At 40.7% G+C, this 23,681-nt stretch overlaps 1 protein-coding gene across 6 annotated transcripts in view; it reads right to left on the minus strand.

Moving 5' to 3' along the window:
• Positions 1-23,681, minus strand: part of CREB5 (cAMP responsive element binding protein 5) — a 259,619-nt gene that overhangs the window by 61,473 nt on the left and 174,465 nt on the right. For all 6 annotated transcript variants that reach the window (XM_071735597.1, XM_071735594.1, XM_071735593.1 and 3 more), the window contains 2 exons: positions 13,474-13,600; positions 11,232-11,342 (listed from right to left, as the gene is read on the minus strand). In XM_071735597.1, the coding sequence (XP_071591698.1) occupies positions 11,232-11,342; positions 13,474-13,600 (238 nt within the window). The remainder of the gene's footprint in view (positions 1-11,231; positions 11,343-13,473; positions 13,601-23,681) is intronic.

Consider the following 23,681-nt stretch of genomic DNA (forward strand, 5'->3'; position numbering starts at 1 on the left):
GGTATGTAAATGGACAGGGGCTTCGGGTTGTGTGTGGGGTGGGTTTTGCCTCCAAAGAAGAGGAGCAGACACAGTTGCACAGATGCACTGCCAGCCTTCCTGTATATGCTCCTATAGAAAGCAAGATCCAACATCATCACCATCACCTGCCTACCCTCTGCCAAGGCTCAGGAAGGGACAGGAAATGTCTGCTGATAAGAACTGGGCTCTCACGGTGTTTCACAAACCCTCTACATCTCTGCTGTATGCCCTGCAGAGATGGCACATACTTCAGAAGCACCAGGACTGCAGACTCTCTCCTCACTAGACATGATGGCCTCCATGGACATCCACGGGCTTGGGGACTGGATGAAGCCTGTGGGGCTCCTCTCCTTGATTTTTGCCTAGGCCCCTGCAGGAAGGCTCCTGCCATACACATCGTTACCACCAGCTTTGTATGGACTTAAGTCTACGACTCTCATCCCACTGAGAAAAAAGGATGGAGACTGACCTGTAGGCAGCCCACAACTTCAGACAAATGTCATTTCCCAACCACATGCACATCGTGATTTCTCCTGTCCTGCAACAGGCAGAAGGCTGGCAGTGTGTTTCTGAAAGAAAGACACTTTAGGAAATGTAGCTCTCAGCAGAATCTACAGCATCTCCAGTTAATGACATGAAGGACTTCATCCTGGTTGTTTATCATCTGCTTCAGACATACAGTATAGGAGAGTTTCACTTTTGGTTGAGACCTTAAAAATCTTTGCAGAAAGATCTTACATGCTTCAGAGAAATACATGTTCATGGTCTCTTGCTGCTTTCGTTGCAAAGAGGACAAACTAAAGATGGGACTAGTGAATGAAGGAACCTTAGAGCTACTTCATCCAGCTGCTCATTGTCCAGGATGTGCTGGTCAAGAGCCCTAGGGCTAGCTTAGCTTCTCTTCTAAGAGGAAAGCATATGCTAGATGGGTACTACTAGTCACAGCTACAATATTTGGATTTCTGTGAGTAGCATTAAAATAGAGTCATATATTCCAGTTTTACTAAGGCTAACATAAACACATCTTGAATTTTAAGTGTAGAAGGAAGGGGAGTTTTACTTTCAAAAATCTTTAAAATGGGATCAAGCTACCTTGTTTCTGAAAGGAAGGATTTGGGTATCCTTGGCCAATCCCAGTAACCACAAATTTCACCAAGGGCAATTCATGCTTATTTTAATTCTCAGCATCGATGCAGTTATATACCAGTTTTCACATAAACCCTAGATTACCTCTGGGAACTCCTTATGCAACTAATTCAAACATCACTTGGATTACATTTCCAATCAAACTAATCCACCACTAATATCATTTAGAAGACTGACAACTCCCTGTAAATAGATGGAGCAGAACAAATTTCCCGTTCTCCATGCAAATGATAATAAACCTAAATGTCAGCAAATGTTTTTTGGATAAAACACATGGATTTTCAGCTATTTATTGTTCTTCACCATTCTTAAGTATTTCAGTAGAAGTGGTTTCTTAACAAAAGATAAGGTAATGCACAAAGAAATAGGTGGATGCTAGGCATAGATAAGATCACACTTGCACAGTAGAAGTGCATTGAATGAAGGAGGGAAAAAACCCAATGAAACACAGAAAAGGAAAAAGATTACACACATGCACATGTGCACAAACACACACACCTGCAGACATCCAGCCAGCAAAGCTGGAGCTTTTCAGATTGTCAGATGAAGCATCACCTACCACTCAGATGAAGCGCGTGGTAGAAATACTCAGAGTCCAGATTTTGTGCACATTCAGATACGAATATTTAGGTAGATTTTTTTTTCATTTAAGGGGATACCCAGAAGGTGAAGTTAGAGCAATATCTCTTGCAAAACCCTAAATATGTGGTTTTCTCTTTGGCTCACACAGTCACATGCTGCACACCAACACCAACATGGAGAGCAGCTGCAGGCATCCATCAGATGGGAAGCAGATTGGGACATCACCCACCCTTATCCCGGGAATCTCCTGGCTGCTCTGTTGGCAGGAAAACAAAGTTCATGCTTAACCTCCTGGTAAAGAGCCTCTGTTAGCAGTCAGGAAACACAGTCCATCCTCTTTATATATTTCTCCTGAGCCACAAGCAGCACATAAAGCAGACTCTAGTCAAATCCAGTAATGATGCTAGGTATTTTGGGAAGGAAAAAAAAAAAAAAAAAAAAAAAAAGCAAAAAGTTGGCATAGTAAGGCATATGTCATACTTTGGTGTATAGTGGTGTTCTGTCAGAAGCCAGACATATTAAAAATATTTACATAATTTAAAATAATTTGTACAGGTCTAGTAAAGTCTATTTTGGGCTTTGGGCTTTAATAAAAGTTTAAACATTTGCTAGATCCCATTGGACTTCATGTGTAACCTTGGCATTTGAGGGCAGTATTAAGGATACCCCATTACTAAACTTTTCATATTAGTATGAGTGTGAACTGAAATACTATAATAAAAATATAACAATATTTCTTGTGACTTGAAAACAGCCCTGGACTTTATATGCGTTTCCAGATGGGAAACTAAAAATGTACTCTATGTTTGCAAATGTATACTCAGAGGTAGCCTTTAATCAAATTTAAACATCGCAGAATAATGTGGTCTAAATATAACAACATGAATAATCCATCAGTTTCAAAGAAATATCTTGCAATTTTTCATTATGAATCATTAGGGACAGGTACCAAAATCTGTCACGGACTGATACGGGAGAGGAAAATATGTCTGGTAATTGCTTGGTATGATGAATCAAATAAAAAAATCTTCTAATATTATTTTGGGGCTAAGAGAAAATAATTTATCATTAAATACTATGTAATTAACACCTATAGGAAGCAGGGTTGAGAAATTAAATCAGAAAAAGTTCATATAAGATGCTGAAAGAGTTGGAGAAACACCACTGTGCAATGAAAAAAAGAGGCAAATGTGTACTGTATTCTAAATAAAAGAATAACATTAAAACAAACAAAAGGCTTCCCTGGCAGTATCAAACTGTGTAAGGTCCACAGCTTGTCTATAGGAAAATTTTGAGATTCAGAAGTATGAGGTAGGTCATGCAAATCCCACACAGCTGCTTTGAAGTAAATGAATTTATACAGTCATACAGCAGCAGAGGATCAGGGTTAAATTTTAAAGATAATCTTTGCCTGTATCAGAAATGTTGCCTCTGATTTTTTAAAGCTGAAGGACACTCATTTTAGAAAATTAAAACAGGTAGGAGAGATGAGTAGTTAAGCTGCAGTGAAAAGGTGGCTATTTTGTTTTAAACCATTTCCAGTAGACTGAAAAGAAAAAACCTACAGGAATCCTGTCTGCTGCTTTTCTGCTTCCTAAAAATAATTTTTTTTTTAATATGTAGTGAAGGTAACAATCCTAAATGAAAGTATTTCCACACTGATATTGTTACTAAATGAAGAATTTGATGCTATCTTAAAATAAGATTTTTACAACATTTTTCAATATAGTAATGAGTTGGTTTCAGTGTGACTCTAGTATATAAAATAGGAGAAAAAAATAGTACATCCATTACTAGCAGAGAGAGGTTTTGCATAAATTAAATTCTATTTCTAAAATCCTGACAGTCTTAAGAAAATCCTTAAAGGTATTTTTTAGCTAGTCAGTGTTCCTCCTCTCCCTCCTCAGCACCTCCCGCAATACTAATGTGAAATTATTTCAGTTACATCTAGTATTTTGCTGTCTTCTTTGTAGCCCAAGTCACCTAAAAGGTAGTAAATTACCTAAAGCAGAATAACTCGAGGGTGTCCACATTGCCAGAGAAATTGCTATCAGGTCTTAGCACATGAGCAACAAGCTGTGAGTAAAGACTGCTCAGGACCCCTAGGGAGGGTGTAGTAAGGTGGTCTATCCTGTAACTGTAGTATAAGGAGTATCCAGACCAACTACATCACATGCACATCCATCTGACTACAGAGCACATTTGGGAAGACTATTCAGAGCATTTCATACACTAAAATCTCAGATAAACAGGACTGACCAGTGATTTGCTAGTAAAAACCACAAGAGGAGCGGAGCACGCTGCCTAAGTGTTTCCAGGGTGGGAGACCCAGGCCGTCCCAGTTTTTAAATTACCTCCTTGATAGTTCTCCAAGCATAAATAAGAAAATTTGCACTAATGAACATCTGGCAGACAGTATATACCCCTCCCCCTCGCTGCTGAAAAGTGTCACTGGGCATATCTGACAGATGAAGCAAAAAATGCTGCGAGCATTTCCTCACACTGAACACAGCTTGTAGCAGTATTTCAAAAATGCCTGTGATCTTAGAAGGAGCTCTACAGGGGTATTCGTTAGTCCTGGTTTGGATATAGTTGACATTATGTGAAAGTAAGTGCTCTCTGGAGATTTCAGTGAAAGCCACACTGCCAAGGAAGCTGATCTCACAAGACTTCCATCATCTCGTATGACAGAAGTCTCAGAAGATCTGTTAATTTTTGTCATTCTGAGCCAAAATCTCATCAGTAAAGTTCAGGAAATTTCAAGGGCATTAAATCCAAACACAAACCATTGCCTTCATTTGAATTTGAAGCCTGAATTTGAGCCTGAAGCCCTTGTAAGCTTCAGGAGTTCAGATTTTCTCCATTCTTTCACTAGTCCTGAAAAAAACCCACTGTATTTTGACAATTATAGTGATATTATCAATATTTATAATTATTATTAACTAGAAAAAAATAAATACATATAAATTCTACTTAGACAGAAGTTGTCTTTTCTGGAAGTGGCAGCCAAAAATTCTTCTGTGCTTGTTTCAGCTCTTCCACTGATGAATTGTGTGGCCTCTAGTGAGTCACTTCACTTTTCTCTCTCAGTTCAACAGTCTAGAATTATTTATCTCACAGGAACACTATCATAATTATAAACTGCTTCATTAGCTACTGTATAGTTTTTAGAAAATGCTTCTTAAGCCTGTTCAGAAAGAAGAGATTTATTGCCATGAGAATTTTGCTTCCAGCTCTTGCGTCCTCAGTGCTGAAAATACACAGCTGGTAAAGCATGCGAGACCATCCCACCCACCCCAAAACTTGTCAGGAGATGCCCTCGTACAGCCCAAACAAATGCCAGGCTTAATGTGCAATGGCCTGAAGTACAAAACAGCTTCCATTATTCATGTCTCTCTCAAAAATCTTGGAAAATGAAAGCTGCATATATTCCAAGCAAGAGATTGAACTACATATGCAAGGCAGAACTTCCCTTTAACACAACCATGGTTTCATTTTTGTAATTTCCTTTTTCCCTGGCTTTGCTACCATAAGGACTTGCTCTCATTTGCACCAGCTCCCACTGACTTACAACTGCACACAACAAAAACTTTTCTGGCAGGGATGGTTTGGCACCAAACAAGTCGTCCTCACATATATGGATGCATCTGACTTAAGTTTCAAAGCCAGCAGTTTGCACTGGGCTAGATGATAGCTACAGCAAGCAAGTATTAGAACTTTAATTCAGTTTTTGCTATGGTTACAAAATCAGGGTGGACACTGGACGGAAAAGGAGAAAGAGAATCAAATCTACAAAGATGTAAACCCTCTGAGGAAAGAGAGGGTGGTGAAGAAATGGAAAGAGTAAGGGTGAGGGCTGGTGGGTGGGGGAGAAAGCGAGGTCATTTTAACACCCAGCTGAATCAAGGCAAACAAAATAAAAATCCAAGTTCTTCTAGGGAAACAGTGCTGATAAGATCACCGCAGGATAAAGTGACACAAAGAAAGAAAAATGCAAGGAATTGTTACAACTTGTGTCTGCAACAAGCAACGCAATTTGTACACACTCGGGAGAAGCGAGATCAAATATTCGGCACGTATTTGCAGCAGCTATGAGTAACTGAACTGCCTTGCTTCCCTATTGCACTTATTGAGCCACTGACAGATTAAGAAGAATTAGTTCCTACCCAGCCTAGCTCCTAATCCAACATTTAGGCATGATGGGTACAAGGTCCTGTTTCAGTAAACAAAACAAAATATGATAAGCTTCACTCATCATGATAATAACTTAATCCACAGCAAGGCACACTGTCTGCAGGCAAAGCTGCTGCCCCAGAAGGATTTAAAAGTGTAGAAGAGGAGCACACTGGAAGCTTGGCTGTGGAGACTTTAAAACAGGCATAAATGTAACAGGGGATGCAATTTCAGAACAGTGAGTTTTGTCAACTGGTTCACAGGCACTGGTTTTTAACTCTTTAACAGTTCCTTCCTTGAAACATTAACCAGTCAGTAAGACAGGAAATTTTGTTGCAGCTCTCTAATTTTTATATATCAGAAAGCTTCACTTCACGCTTTTTTTTACTTTCTTATGCTGCTTTTACTGCCTTATTGTGAAGGACAAGATGAAGAATTGCTGCTGAAAGCTCTGCAGAGATGGGACATTTTTCTTTCCGCTCAGTAGTACAAAATCTGTGTGAAAAAAAGCTCTCTGGCCCTGAAGCAATACATGTTGCTCTCCTAAAGTGACTCTTGTCCCAGCCAGCTTGTTAGGAAAACACAGACTTTAGATCGTATATTATATTTCGCAAAATATCTTCAGTCATGAAGTGTTAAGTAGCTAAACCTGGAGCTTCAGTGGCTCTGATCTTGCCCAGAATGCCTGTACCACTCTCCAGGGTGAAATCAGCACGGAAACCTTGCAGACCTGGAGCTGGTACCCAGCGGGATGCCCTTCCCAAGCTGTCCCAGAACGCCAGTGCCGTGAGGGCAGGGCTCTGGTTTCTGCATCCAACAGCTGCTACGAGGGCTGAGCTGAGCACCAAGCCAGGGCCAGGGGTAAGAGCTCATTCCAGCCATTTTTCCTTTTGCACCAGTTGTACCACCACAGCTCACAGGCACTGAAGTGAATGTTACTTGTAAAACAAGAGGCAGCAGAAGACTCTGTCCAAACACAGACCTCAATCTGCATCCAGCAAGAGCCTTTACAGCTGAGTCTCTCCAGGTTGGTTGTTTCTGGACAAAGCAAGCAGCACCTGCCTGATAGCTGCAAGCAAAGCAGCCAGGTCCCCACAGCCAGTCCTGCTTTTCTGCTGGGATGGAGAGCTGAGTGATGCTTGGGCTGGGATTTTCACAGCCACCAGTAGGATCTGGACCCTTAGCTCTCATTAAGTGGAATAAAAATTAGTGGAGATGACAACTGGCTAACCACAATTTATTTCAATTCTCTCCTCCGCCTCCACCAAAGCTGTCCAGCATTCTTAGGTAACTTAATCTGGGTATTTTATTGTTATAATTAGGAACATGCTCATTACTGGTTTATTACTTTTCTTTTCTGGTTATGTTTACATGCTTACATCTGGTAGACACTTTCAAATTAATTTTATTATTATTACTGTTCCACCTAGTAATGCATACAAGGAAAAACTAATTGTCCACAACCCTACATTCTTTTCATATGGAAATCACGTGTTTCTTCTTTTTAAAGAACAATACAGACTCTGTCAGGAGGCCAGGCAGAGCCAAGCCATACATACTACATTTTGTTTAAATTTTAAAAAACTACATATCCAGCGAGGGGTGGAGGGAGAGGGTAAAAGACAAAAAGTAAGTTGTCAAATAAAAAACTGTATTTTTAACTTAGATTATTTTCATTGCCAGCCTGCTTTTTATACTTCCTTTCAGAGCTCATAAATCTCTACAGGTAAGGATCAATGCCTTGCAAAATCCTGATAGTCACCAGCTCCACTGAAAAAAACCTGCTGTCATGCAGCCTTCCAGTGATTCAGTGCACACTATCTTTCATTCTGGTAATCCACATGGGATTGCACTTCCGAGTTATAAAACCTTGCGTACTCCCAATCTGAAAACCAAACTGTGGGTAAGAAGTATATTAAGGCAAAGGCACAGCCAACAATTCTGAGTTCATAATATTCTCAGCCTCGTGAACCACATGTTAATATTCTACACGTGCTATTCTGCATATTTTTACCATGTATGCTTAGTTTCCTCCACTTTCCAATGCAATATATTTTAATAAAAAATCAATGTGTGCTTTTTGTGGGCAGTGTAAAGGTTTTATCCACTCAGCTCTGAATCAAAGAAGAAAGCAGTATTGATTTAGATGTTCACTCATTCATTTACTAGGACAGTTTTAAAGCATTAAGTGATAACCTAATTGAGAGGCACACCGTGAGGGAAACTGAGATTGTTGTTATACATTAAATCAGTTCTGGGATGTCATCTACAATATTTGAATATGTGAAGTAAAATTCTACTGAAAAAATTGAACCAGGAAACAAGCATGTTGAGTGGCAGAGTACAGCTTTCTATAAATGTCAGGTAATAAAAGGTTATTAAAATACTAATAGATAAATAAATTGCATATTAGAAAAACATTAATGCAACACATGCTATATGTGTCTGTGCAGATGCTTGTATATGTATGTATTTACCAGACTGGCTTCCATTTCCTAATGCAAACTGATTAGGAACAAATTAAGGGCGTTGGCCACCTATCCTTTCTTAAAAAAAATCTGGCCACCCCACAGCATCCAAGCTGCTATTACTTATTCATATTTATTTCACAGAAGCAAATTAAGTCACAGACGTCACCAAAGAGTGTTATGACAGCTGTATTCCAAACCATGCTTGCATTGCCCAGGTAGAGGCTTTCCTGAGGGCAGATGGATTTGGTCTCACATTTGGGTCTCACATCTAGAGGAGCCTGTCCTGCCTTCTCTCATGTAGTCATAAAGAAAATGTGGATTTATCTACCAGGACTGATGATTTGGATGGCTGATGAATCAGGCTGAAAGTCCCCTGAATGTCTCCAGATACCGTAGGCATCAGCTGCAAGCATCTGCCTGGTGTTCAATACACGTGTGCTGAACAGAGTGGGGCTGGCCAAAGAGAAGATATGCAGTGCTGGATTCATCAGCAGTAAGAGTATTAGCAGAATTTAGGGAAACCTGAAATTCCTTCTTAATGCAGGATGCAATCCAATAAGGTACTAAGAACCCTCTTTTTTGACTTTTTGAAACAAGCTGCCAGAGTATGCAAATTCTCATGCTTTGAGCACAAAGCAAAGTGAAATAGTTAACAATAAGAACAAACATGCCTGTAATACAGATGATTCAGATTTAAAATTCATGAACTTACATGTAAGAAATAATTTTGTTCTGAATCCTTTCTACATTTTTTCCAGTTTGTGTTCATGCAGAGCATTGCTAATAGATACACGTTCCTCAAAGCAGGGGCTAAAAAAAGAGGCTTTTTACATTACATGCGTGTTCAAGCAGAAACAAAGTCTAAAATTAGAATATAGCACATTAAAAAAAAACAACAACCTTGCATTTAAAATAAAGAAGGGTCTTGGAGCTCGGAATTATGCCTCTTACTCTTAAGAGTTAATGCATGTGGATTTTTTCCACCTCCCAGCAGAGTGGCAGAAAGCCCCTGGGAGGCAAAGGGGCTGCTTGTTCACCACACTGTGTTTTGGAACTGATAGCAATGTCTGCCTGAAAGAACCATACCTTCATATATTAGGGTTTAGGGACAAAACCTGCTTATCCAGATTAAAAAGTAATTTGAATTAATGAACAGTTTCAGCTATTTAAGCACAGAATTCTCACCATATGCACCAATAATTTAATCTTGTTCTTAAGTAGCCTCATACTTCCAGTAAAAAAAAAAAAAAAAAAAAAAAAAAAAAAAAAAAAAAAAAAAAAAAGGGGGTGGGGGTGGGGGGAAGTAAACTACAGAACCTTTAGTCCCCAAAACAGATGCCAGTTTCAGATTTATTCAGCCAAGGAGTATTTAGCTTGGCTCAGCTATGCTTGAGTTGAAAAAACATTTGCCTATTCCAAGAAGTTTTTAACAAGCTCCGCTGCAGATGCTGTTGCCATTTGGCATCTCCCCGTCACTGTGTGGTACAGCAGGGAGAGAACTCTTGACCACAGGTTTTCCTTGGCTAGGGCAGCCAGTGTTTTTGGCTATTGCTTCTCTTCTGGCCAACTGGCTGCATGTTTACGGAGTGTGGTTTTAGACAGGGTGTTAACAGAGGTTGGGTTAACAGCCTAACCCAGACCAACAGTGAGGCAAAGGCATGACCCATCCAATCTAAGAAAACAGAGATAGAATAAGCTCATATATGTTGTTGCTCTTAACCAAGAATGTCTTGCATGTACAATAGCTATAGATAAGAAGATATTTTTCTTTGCCTCAGGATAGATGACAACAACTTTAAAAGCTGCACCAGTCATGCAAAATAGAAATATATAAAAACATGTGGTTGCTTAATCTTTGTCGGCTTGATTTCATTCCCTCACTTATGACAATTTTACCTTGGCATAACGCCACCGAAAGAAGTTCAATGAAGTTACTCCTGTTTTCCACTATGATGAGATATCTTGAGCGGATATAAGCCCTACAGAGCTAAACTGAAAACCTCTCGTATTCCACTAGACAACAAATGGCAGTTCTGAAACTGAAAAAGCCTAAGTGCTTCTGATGAACCCTGTTCCAGGGTATTAGTGTTGAATCCCTCCCTGTGCAAGAACATAAAGCAGAGGAAAATTTACAAATGCCAACCTGTAGTTTAGTAAACCTACATTAATTCTATACCAGTGGATATGCCTGAGAAGCCTGGACCTTCTAAGTCACATAGCAGCTTTAAAAACCACTATGACATTTGACTCATGTAAGTAAATTATTTTTTTATAAATTCCCAATCTTCTTTTTGACAGCAACACCTTTGTAATACTCAAGCATAAGAAAATACACCAGCATTATATACATCATTCAATCTGCTTTTCTAACACTGCCATTACCCTGACACACCATGCACCTATCTAGAAAAAACAAGACTTTGTACTCTCCCTCCATATCAGACAGTTTTTACTTTGGTTATTATCAACTGACAATTTTATCTAAGACAGATTGCCTTAAAGAGACAATCACTTAAAGAACACAGGCACCACCAGAAAACCAACCAAATCATTTGCTTAAATTCTACTAATCTCTACGAAAAATACAATATGGATCACATAGCCCACTCTTCACTTCAGACCCGTCTCACCAAGAGTTCAGCTAGGACTAGTAACATCCTGGAAGTTCATAAACTAAGCTGACACAAAGGCAATTTACTGTAGAGCATTAAAAAAAGAGTATAACATATGACTAAGAATGAAGTAAGCAGTGTCTGGCTACATCCCCCACTGTCTGGGTAACTGGTATGTAAGAGCAATATAAGAAAATAATTATATTTTTTTTTAAATTCTTTTTACCATTTTGGCTTCTGAATGCATTGGGGGTACTTGAGGTGAAGCACATGGATTATTGAGGTTCGGTCCCTGCATCCCCATGATGTTGGAGTTCATTGACATTTGTCGCTCCATCTTTTAAAAGAGAAAGAAAAAAAGAAAAAAAACACAAAGGGTTTGAAAGCGTCTGAAGACATTAGCAAGAATTTATGCTCTGTTTCTATTTAAATGGACTAAGCTTTATTTCTTCAAGTCATGACTGGAAAAATAACAATCTTTGTCGTGAATTGCCTGTGTGTATCCATGCAGGCGTGTGTTTCATCAGAATCGACCCTGAAAACTCACAGTCAGTTATAAAGAGAAAGGTTCTTTACTAAACAAATGTAGCAGCCACCCAGGTTTGCGCTTTTTTGTAATGATTTTCTCCCTTTCAGTATAACAACACTCCTAGTTAAGTGGTTTTAAAAGCATCACTGTATAAAGTTGTGGCTTCCTCTGTCAGTGCAGCCCCAACTCAGCTTGTTAAAAACATAAATAAAAATCTACAATCTCGAGTATATGGAAAACAAGTTGGCTCTTTTTCCTTTGCTCAGACTGCTCAGCTGAGAAGAGTTTTCCATATGTCTTGCAAGGGAGGCTTTCATCTATTGCTGAGACCACAAAAAAAAAAAAAAAAAAAAAAAAAAAAAGCAGAATTCCTCCTGGCTATTCTGGGAACTTTCTGCAAGCTAATCGCACAAGGCTGGGAGGGAGAGATATAATTTTCAAACAAAACCTAATGGCTGTAAGGACTGGATAAAGTAATTCCCTGGGCTGTCTTCCCTGAAAAGAGGAAAACCCTGTTACACTACTAGGCATTGCTAAGGGCAACAAGTAGGGTTACGCTGCTGCTTTCAATGGGAACTGAGCATCCTGCCTTGCTTCAGGCCAGTCCCTTGAACCGAAGTCTCCTACAAGAAATAAGCTTTTGGATCCTCTTCAGCTCTATCCAGCAGAGGAGCTATTTCTTGTGCCCTGTGGTGAGGCAGTGACTCCTGTTCCCCATGACACCAGCAAGAATGGATGCTGGGCCTGGGGGAGAGGGCAATATACATCAGGAGGGCTGTGGGGCAGGTCAGCCAAAGCTGATAGGGTCTGTCTTGTCTCCGTGATCACATCTCCAGGGCTCTCAGCAAAAGCTCACCTGACTGTCTGCAAGCACAGCTGCTCAAAGGAGTCTTCAGCAGGAACTCAAAGCCCCTGAGCTGATACTAAATCAGGACATTTGCTCCATTTCAGATTCCTTAGGAATTATGCCAGAAAAAACTGCACACAGTGACATGTCTTATGCATTTTTTTACTGAACTTTCTGGTCAATACTTCAGGAGAGCCTTACTGAGAAGTTACTAATTAATAACTTATTAGTGACTGCTCAAATAGCAGCCAAACCTGAATCTTTGTAGCCCTGTTGAATGTCACTCTTGCTCCAGCAGAGCTGGAACAAGCAGTACTTTCCTCCCTCCCATGGTCAATTGCTCTCGGATTTTCTTCCAAATTGAACATTGTGAAATGAAACAGAAACTTGTCCTTTCCCAATCCTCTCTTCCCTGTGCCATCTTTTCTCATCTTCACCCCTTACTTCCCTAAATGTCTTATATGGAAAAGGTTATTAAAATAATTTAAGAATTTGAAACTACAATTGCAAATTGCATCCCCTTGTCTCCCAGAGGATGAGGAATATTCCCAACTCTGCAAAAATGAGTGGAAGAGCTGTGATCAAATTCTAATTAAGTGAAAGCTACTAGGACAGAAAAGCAAGTCACAATTCTTGTTAACTGGTTATCTCCCACAAACAAGATAATTACTTAGAGTTCACTGGCATGTACCTGGCTTTTCCAGTTTTATCTGACTTGAGAAAAATCTTTTTTATTCCAATACAGACATACTGAACTCATCTACGTGACCAAGTGAGAGAACCAGAAATAGCAGTCTTATGTAAACTGTTTCTAATCACTCTCACACTAATTAACATGCCATTAACTGCACCAGAAATACTCTTGTGTAAGATGAGGCAGAGAAAAGGTTCCAGCTTCCTTAGCTCACTGCCCTTGGATTTTGTGGAAAATCCAGCAGACTTCCACGTCTGCATAGGATGAATCAAGCAAACCCATACCCCCCCCCCCCCAAAAAAATGCCAAACCACCACCAACAAAAAAACATCAAAAAACAAACAAACAAACAAAAAACACCCACAACAAAATAACAAACAGCAAACAAAAAAACTTACAGGCATGAGTACAGCAGAAGATCCAGGCATGGTGGGGTTGGGCAGGGTGCCAGGCATAGATGCAGGCATTGGCTGTCTCTGTCGGTTGTGTAGGTGCAGTAGTGAAGACAGAGAACCTGGGACAGGCCTAGGAGAAAAGGAAAGGAATCTGTTATAGGCTACAGAGACCAAAACAAGCCTCACTGTGCCAGCCATTGCCAGGCACAGGCATCTCTAGACAAGCAGGCACAGATAAGCCAACCCAGCATCTGTCTTCTCCTTCATAACTCAGTAAAACAAAACGTTTTCAAGAAGCAGATGAATCACCTTCCCTCTACTATTTATTGGTTAAAGCACCAGTGTAGTCAGTCTCACAGAACATGAATGTAAAACACAACAGTTGGTCTCAGTCTATGCACCTCTGCATCTTACAGTGGCCAGCAAGATTTCTACAAAGAGGGTAAAATTTCACAGCATGACACACCAGTGCATTGCTCTAAATTCAACCCTCAGGAACACACGTATCTGGATGATAGCTTTGTAGACTATGAGAGAAAATTAAACACTCTTTGAAATGTTATCACCTGTGAATAAACTGCTCTAAATGAGTACTTCATCTAGCTCTTTGTATTCTGTCCTGTGAAACTCTACCAAGCCTTTGTTCCAAAGCAACGTTCCTGATTTTGCCAGTTAGCATGTCACTAGGGCACAAAAAATGGCAAAAAAATAGAAGAAAGAAAATTAGCAAAACTACATTCAGATTAAGTAACTTGTAAAGGCAAAAAGGACAGACAATAAAAAAGCAGGGCATGTTATTTTGACAAAAGGAGTTCAAAAGGCTTAGAAGGATTTTTTTAAGTACAGCACAGGAAAAAGTGTGCATGTGAGAAAGTAGACCCACTCAAAATAAAGAATCATAAAATCAGTGGATGAGACAAAGCTGGGACTACTCTTTGAAAACAGTAAGAATGTTGTGTTGAAAGTTTGTTAAATTAATCAGCTTTTTTTGGTCGGTTGGTTGGTTGGGGTTTTTTTTGAAGAAGGCCTGAAGTTTGCCTGAAGATGAGTGGCCTGAAGTTTGCCTGAAGATGAGTTGCTTGAAGTTTGGGGTAAATATAGCTTGCAAGATTTTCAGTAAGCATGAAAACAAGAAAGCATTCACATGCAGTGTCTCAACATTTGGCATGTTGAATTTTCACAGAGTAGGATGTCCTGCAGTACAGTATGTGGTTTACACTTTATTAGGCAGGAGAGATCCCACTAATGGCATGAGAAGGACTGGGGAGAAGTTGGTACAGCCTGGGAGCACAAAGAGTCTCTGCAGGGGAGAGCGTGGAAGACATTTATTTGGAGCCTTTAAACATCACGGGGATCATGAATACATACACTCATCCTCTCGCTTTACTTGTCATTTCCAGTCATCTAACAACAAGCAAAGAGGCCAAAAGCTGTAAGCAATGGGATTCATAGCCATCCTCTACGGAGGGCACCACACCCAGGCTCCCAAAGTAGAGGTGCCTGTCTCATGACAACACCAGCTGCTTCTGGCCTACAAGTCTCATCCTCTTCTGTCCAGAGCTCAAACTACCTAACCTCCTCTTCCCTAAAACTTCTCAGTATTTCCCATCCTTGATCTTTCAGTCTTTCAACTCTCCTCTCTTCAGGCCAAACTGTCTGAAACATTTCTGTCCTGACAAATGTCACCTCAAAGTCCTTGCCCATCCCACTGCCTTGTACCCAGACACCCCTGCTCCTCCCACCCCTCTGCCCTCAGCTGCCCTCTCTTTACCAGCTGCATATGACTGAACCCATCCTTTTGTCTTGCTTCTTCATGGAAAGAAGCCTGTGTTTTGAAGGATGTTTTAAAAATCCTCCCAGACACACAGAGTACTTATTCAGAGGGAGGGGGGGCGAACACAATCAAAACAACAAATGTATCTCAGATACAGAAAAGAAGCTTTTCCTATGCTTCCCTGGTTATCTGCTAATGGAGGGGTATGATGTACGTCACATCTCCACAACCCACCCCCTCCAAAGAAATGCAAGACAATGTCTCCCAAACACATGGCATAACCCTGTGAAAGGGTATAAGAAGTGCCATGAGGGAGCATTAATAAGCTTCTGGGATAGAGGACCTGACGGTCAGCTCAGCACAAGGCTAAACCTGAGGAGCTGTGGAGGTGTTGTAAGTTGAATGGCTGTAGTGCAGGAAAAATGAGCTTAGAAAATATACTTAAAGCACACAGCCCCAGATCTATCCTGTCCTCTACTTAAAACACAGATGCTCCATGTACCAGCATTCATTCACACAACAGGACTGACAAATCACTAGGGTGGGGGCCCAAAAAAATCACATTTGATGATCTTTTGAAAAGAAAAAAGTGAGGACATAACAGGCTGAATGTGAGGAGAATAATCTCAGTTTGGTTTTCAGAGGCTGCGGTGACCCCTACAACCAGAATCCACTTCCTAACAGCCCATCCTCACAGCCCTGCAAAGCAGGAAACTTGCTCAAACAAGTCTTCTCTATCTTGTGCCTTCAAGTCTGTGTGATGGTCACCAAAACAAAGGGCTGAGACCCCCACCCTAAGGGGACTCCAGAGCAGAGCAGCCCCAACCTGCAGCCACACTTAGGTTTCCTCTCAGGGGAGCAGGCAGGGAGGAAAGGGCAGGGAAGCAGAAAGCACTGGTGTGTTCTCATGCCTGTTCTGAGACAAGACTGAGGTGTCACCGGAGTTCTGCATCCCTCTGGGTCCATCAACCTTCCCACAGCCTATGGGAACTGCACTGGCTAACAGGAACAAAGTATTCAATAAAAATATCACTTGAGTTTTCAGTGGGACCACATTAAAAAAAGTACCATGACAACAGCCTCCCCCATTTAGTCACGCTGAGACTGTCCCACATACAGACCCTTTGTACAATTCATCAGTTTCATAATAAGCTTAGGTGTTAGGCTGTTTGACAGAAACTTATTTTGGCCTGACCTATGCAATTTGTGCAAGTGATTCTCATGGGACTGCATGGTTTGAGTTTGGCTTATACGTTCAAGAGCCAAAAAAGTTTCCAAAATTGCTTTAATGAGTTTGGGAATATGGGATTTGGGCAAAAGAGAATTATTGGTATTTATTAAAATGGCAAAGAAGCTTCCTTGCTGTCCCCAGTTTCACCTTTAATGCTGCATCCCTTTGGGGGTCAGCATGTGCTTTACACTTAGCTAGAGGGAAAAAAATCCTCAATACTTCAAGTATTTTTTCTTGCTGAGCTCCTGCTAGCCTGTTCCCAAGCGTGTTTCTGCAGAGCAGTCAGAGAAACCTTGTGCTTCAAGGTTGACCCTCTCTGTTGAAAACTCTGCAGCACTCCTGCCACCAACAAAAGTGCTACGTAATGCACACCAGTCTCTGCTCCCCGTTGGGGAAGGTGACATTGGCCACTACTCATGGACACCTCTGTTGCTTCCACATTGAGTAGGGGTCATCGATTCGCGCGTGCTCATGCACACCCACTCGCCCAGAGCTCAGGGAATGTGTGCGTGGCACGGAACCATACAGGCTGAGATACTCAGATTGTCTGAGATATTTCTTCTCCTTCCAAGGACAACACACTCGCTTTTGTTGTTGCTTTCTATCCTGCAGCAAAGAAAGTCAGTGAGAGCTTATAATTGCTACTTTTCACGTCGGACACGTTGACTCTGCTTCTTTCTTCTGTAAATGCTGAGGAGGTGCTGCCTGCAGCCTGTCAGTCAATATCGCTGACTGAGGGTTTTTAATTCCTTGGCACCTGTGTTGCTAAATAAATAGGGTTGTTGGGCGAGCAGCCCACAAATAAAGGACAGATAAGATAGAGAACTGGCAAGCGCTCAGCCTCTAAAAATCTGGCCATCCGTGGGGTTTTTCCCAACTTGGAGATTCTTCATGGTGTTCCAGCAGAAGCCTGCTGTTGAACATGATGGGGTGTCAGTCAGCATTTGCACAGTATCTTTTTGGTCGCATGTGGCCTGGATGGATAGCATTACGATGGCTTAGTAAAATACCACATGTTAGCAAAGCTGCTGTAACTGACCACATTGGCTCCCCTCCCTCTGCATGGTCATCCTAACACTGTGAGTCACCGTTTCTAACATTTAAGCAGATGGGCAGTACCCTGCTACGCCATGGTGACTCGATCATGTTCCATCATATGACTCTACCCAATGATTAAAGATAACTCTACCAATGTAATCAAATATCTATGATATATCCTTTGCTATGTGCCGTCTTGATTAACACCAAATCTTCTGTCTGCTATGATGCAACACCTATCTGACCCAGTTTTCTAGACTGTCTGATGTCTGAATGTTACATTCATCTATTAAAAGACTAGGCTTCCTGTAGCTTGTAGCCTTCTGCAGATGAAAATTTGCTGCTGAGATTGCTCATGAGATTAGGTTCATATTGACCTAGACCATTTGGGGCTACATCCAGAAGGACAGATGCTATTTAAAGTATCTGCAGTATGTCTTCTATTATGGGAAAACACTCCGGGTCAGTGGGCCTTACCACGACCTCTCTCCTGCTCTTTACTCTCTTGCATATAGCATTCATTCAAGGTCAGCAAGAATACCAACATCACAACCCAGTTTGTTCAGTTTTCTCAGCTCTGATATGGAATAAAAGTAAGCTGTCAGTATACAGAGTTGCACTGGAGCAAAGGAACTCGTTTCCTTTGACTTCCTATGGCCTCTAGACCCAGAAACATCACGCAGGAGCAGCCCACAGATGGCTGGTTGTCCCGTGGCAATTTGCCATGTTGGGTCAGCACTGTCTCAGACATTTCTGCACCACATTCCAATTATGCAATATGAGCTTGTCGAGACTTTGATCATCTTTACATATAAGTACATCTTTTTATATAAGTATATATATGTATGTCCATAGATATAGATTTATTACAACAGAGCCTAGAAGCCTTGGTTGAAAAACTGTGGGTGAGGTCCTACCCCTAAAACCTTGTAGACCAAGGAAAAAGTGATAGAATGAGTAGAAGCGATGGAGAGGTGAATCTAATGCAAGGAGAACGATTCCAGCAGCCTGGATCTTTCCAAGGTATGTCAGTATGTACATAAGGTTTGGGTAGCTTTCAGGCTGAAGCATCTAAGTCGACTCCCATGCTCAAAAAGAGCACAGTTGGACATGGTGAGCCTTTTGAATGTCTCATGGAGAACCAGGTATCACCACAATTAAACTTTTCATTGCTAAAATATAAGCACACTGGAGCATGTGATTCTACAGACCAGCTGCAAACCATTCCCATAGCAGCTACTGAGGCCAGAGCACCTCACCCAAGTGCTGGTTTTCGTCTTCAATATTTGAAAAATTCAGTCAGAGGGCAAAGACTTGGAGGAGATGTTTTAACCTGAGAAAGGTGTCCTGACTGGGTGGGTTGCCTCACTTACTGCTGGTCTGCTGTTGTCTCCTCCACAGTGCTGTTATATAAGCCTATTAATCCAACTATAGCTTCCCTCATTTGTGGCCCATTAGTTGAGGTACTCCCTCCCTCCCCAGAAGTAGGGCAGTTCTGTCTAGTCTCAATGTAGTCATTTGTCATTCAGAGGAGGAAAGGAAAAACAAACACAACGGAAAGCAACAACAAAGCATCAGACAAGTACTTGGAATACCTTGCATAGTTTCAGGGACCTCACCTGACCTGCTGTACCCCATGTTTAATGGTGTTTTAATCACAGCACCACCAGCACTGCCAAGCTTTCCAAGAAGTGGGAGGCTCGTGTCGCCAAGTTTTTCAGAGAGCCAAACCATATTCGGGGGAAAAGAAAACTGGCACCTAAAATTAATGGCACTCTGCCAGCCTAGTAAAGATCCTTGTTTGTATTTCTCAGACAATTCAGACATCTGCATGATGTGGGTAAATTATCAGTAGCAGACATTTATATTGCGGTGGTGCCCAAAGGTCCCAGTCGGGACTGGGACCCCATTGAGCCTGGCACTGTACAAACACAGATAAGAGACAATTCTTACAGAGTGTGTTTACAATCTAGAGACACAAAACAGATGAAAAGTAGAAGACCGAGATAGAACACACAAGCAAATAAATAGGCTGAAGAACTGGAGACAGTTTAGAGGAACTCTTTTGGTTGCTTTTTTGCTACTTTGTGTGTTTTTATTTAACTTGTATGCTCAGAAATGCCAGGACAGAGGAAGTTTGCAAGAGGAAGGGAGTAACTAAGACTGAGACATGGGAAGTGCAACACTCCAGAGAGGGAAAATTGTGGCTCATAACTTAATGGATATGGGGAGCATCCAAAGCTATGCTTTCTGTAGATGTTTTTAAATAGGGTATACTAAGTGTTACCTTAAGGTATTTTCCCAATGCTGGACAAGAAGAGATTTCAGCCTGGGAAAGAGAAACTAGCTGATGGAAAAGACCCTGGCAAAATGAAAGTGATGCTTGATCCTGTGCTGGAGAAACAGGAGGACTGAGATAAGATAAGGCTAAGCTGTGAAAAGTCTTAAAGACAAGAACCTTGATTCAGAAGTGAAGGGAAAGCCCCTGCAAGTGTTTGAGGAGTTCTGGCACAACTAAGATAACAAGCTATACATTGGCACAAAGGTAGAAGAAATTCTGCAACAAGCATCACAAAACGAGCAAGATGAAGCAGATAGATAGGAAAGATTACAAAGTCAAAAGCACAATTCACATATCCCTTGGTGTCAGTGAGAAGCTGTTCACCGGGAAACAAGCAACTCCATCAGAAATACATTCTTGCTCAATTGCTTTAATTCAAGGGGACAGAACATCTTAACTGAAGGAAAAAAATTATAAAAGGAAAAGGGATGGATATATGTATAGTAAAATACTAGAAACCTGTGGAAAAATGCCTCCAAAATTAGTTAAGAATTCTGTACTTTCCACCCAATCTTGTAGGAGAAAAGTCCCACAAATCAGCAACCCCCAACGCTCTAATGCATTTAGCGGGCAAAATTCCACTTAAAGATTTAGTTAATGGTAAACCTTGCCTTTAGAAACTCCAATTGTGCTAATGCCACCTATATTTCCTGAACATATGTTTAAGGAGCCTCTGCAAATTCAGCATAAGTACAAGGACCAGCAGGTCCTTGGAAGCCTCAAAGAACACATTAACATTTGCCTTTTGGCTCTTACAGGTCTTAGAAACTGCTGGTTTCAATCTTCCCTTCCCTCTAAATATTTCACTGGGTCTTATTGCCTGACCTATTATAAGAAAAATAAGAAAAGCCAGAATGGTTTCTTAGACTATAATCTGCTTGGAGAAGTTTATGTTCTGCACAGTGTTAAGCACACAGCTGGAACTCACAAATGATACGTGGAGGATAATGGCATAGCTAAAGCAAAACAAGGAAATACTGTGAAAGGCAGGTTCAAGGGATTGTAAAGCACCAGCTCACATAAAAACACATTCTTGCAATAATAAAAAAATTGCGGGATAAAACCAAAAAAATGCAGCATAAACATGGCTTGATCATGAAAGAAAGCAACAACGTCAAGCTGCTTTTGCTTTGGTTATGGTGTCCCAGCTCAGACAGGACCAAGAGCTTAATTCTTCAGGAAAACAATTTCATATCACTACAAATAAAGGTGTGTTCTATTCACTGAGCAAAATAGGTGGCAATAATATACAAGTGTACAAAATGTCTTAAAACTGAGACTAATAAATTCAACAAAGTTTGTAAAAACACTTTCTAGCATATCCATTCTTTCTAAGGGTCAGGCTTAATGTTCCAGCCTGAGATGCAAATTCAAGAAAACTTGAAAATTTAAGGCTTACTGGGGAAAAATATCAACATGTTAAACAACTAGAAAGAATCCTAACTCCAGCCTCCAGACAAAAGTGACAGCTGAACACCAAATAACTGTTCTGCCAGATTTGTGCTAACTAAAGGTGTTGGAGCCTTCATTTGCTCAAGTGACTCCATTTGCAAAGAAGTTTCAGCAGCAAAAATGGCTTTTATTTGACTTTCAGAGCACTGCATGCAAAAAAAAAGGTTGCAAAAAGGATGGAGAAAAAGCCCCTCTTAGCCTGAAAGGGCTGAGAGGGTATTTGGAGTGCTCTTGGTGAGCATTCAGTACCAGCAGTACTACACTGGAAATACGGTGAAATCCATTTCTCAGTTAAAATCTTCTTTCTGTTCACCTTTATCATTTTGACCAGTGAAATGTAATAGAAATACTAAGATAAAAGAGCTTTGTGAACCCTGCTTTATAACAAAAATGAAAAAGGAATCTTTTTGAAGTGATTTATTTTCCCTTCTTTTTGTTAATTTTTTTTAAACTTCCCAAACAAAGCAGAAGTTTGTCTCTGAAAATAAGATGGTGAATTACAGCAAAGTCATGAAAACAAAGAACCAACAGTTTCTCCAGTGCAGGCTTGTTACCATGAGCTAATAATTCCAGACTTTAAGCAAGCTGAGCCTCTTTTTTTAATAACTGCATGCCTCTAGGCAAAGTATTTCTACTAAAAATTATTGAGGCATGGAACAAGGCAAGGTGTGTGAGCTAATGTTGGATTGTTCAGCTACTAAACCAACTCCTATAGCAATGAGCCGGCTCTGAACTGACAGATTATTTCTCTGTATACACTTGTATAAACACACTGCTTAAGGTCGAAATCTGTGTAAGCTTTCTTTTCAATTAAAATGTCAAAGATGACAGCACATGTTTTCACTGTCCTCCACAGGGTGATGGATGCCACAGCAGCAGTTTCATGCCCCTGTAGTTCAGAGATGTTTGCCTGAGTGTCTAAGAAAGATGGACTTGCTGATCTTCTCATATGCCTGCAGGCAGACAGGACTGCTATGGAGACCTTATGCTTCAGATGGCTCAACATCCTGAGACTCTCTCTTCCTCACAGTCCCCTCATATGCACCCATAAACAGTGTTGTAAAAGTTGGAGTAGGAAGGTTCTGCCCGAAAGAGTTGGGAAAAGGGTCCTGAATTAAAACCCCAGATTACTACCTAAGTGACAGGCCTCAAATGCCAAGTGGGTTTCTGACAGTGGCCAATTCACCTCAGGCACCCAACTTAGGTCCACAGAGAAATACAGCTGCTGTGGATTGTCAACAGAAAGATGCAAGATGCTCCTCAAAAGGAGCTTCCAGCAACTAAAAAAGAAAAAAAGAAAAAAGAAAAAAAATGGGATGAATCTGAATCTTTCAATTTCTTCAGCTCCATATCCACAAAAATTAATAAAACTTTATCCAGCTTCTTACTAATTTTTGTATGCCTTTTAGAGCTTGTACAAAGACAAAGACATTGGCTCCAAATGTTGCTGGGTTTTAAGACCATGTGGTGATACAGCCCATAGCACATGTAGCCATAATGCCATGCTTAGGCCTGGAGCATCAATTTGGTCACTATTTTCCTAGGAAAAGACCGACTAAAACAATCTCAGTGAGAGAAAACCACACCAGTCTGTTTAAAGCTGACAAGACACAACTGTGCTGTGGTTTGCCCAGCATCAAACAAGTAGGTATATACACATGAAATGATTTATTTACAGAGATCTAAATTCTACCCTCAACAATGAAAATACTTTGAAAGAAACACAGACTGTAGAAATTACTTAGAAAATACATTATCTTAAAAAAATAAAAGTATGATTTCTTAAAAAAAGATACCAAACAAAACAATAGAAAAGTAGAAGCTAGGGGAAGTCTCAGATGAGCTGGGAGATGAGTGGCAGGACAAAATCCAGGTCTTAATCCCATTCTTCAACAAGAATGCCATTGAGATACTCTGTGCTTTTTTTAACACTTATCCTTCCTAGAACTTCTGCCATCAACACATGCTCCTGTGGTGCCCAGCTGTCCCTACACCCCAGAGGAAAGTTAATAATTGTGCATGGCACACCATGGTCACAGCCCCAAACGTGCTCAGTGTCCCAAAGCTGTTGGTTGCTTCAGTGAAGGCAGTGGGGGAGGAGGGAGAGAGGAGTCTGTAAATATGTTGGGATGTGCTCTCAATTATCTGTTCAGCATGTCACCTCCAGCTGTAAACATATCTTTGAGCTGCCAAATAGCTATATATCTTCAGTGACCCTCTTCCCACCCCCAACCCACTTCACTGATTCCTTTCAAACTTTCATAAAGATCAAAATAAGTATGTGCCATTTCCTGGGAGAAACCTTTGCATACACACGTTATCTCTTAAAACATGCTGAAAATCACAATTGACAGCTGTATTAGTACAAATGATGC

Source organism: Heliangelus exortis, chromosome 2 (genome assembly GCF_036169615.1).
Source record: "Heliangelus exortis chromosome 2, bHelExo1.hap1, whole genome shotgun sequence".
Lineage (NCBI taxonomy): Eukaryota > Metazoa > Chordata > Aves > Apodiformes > Trochilidae > Heliangelus > Heliangelus exortis.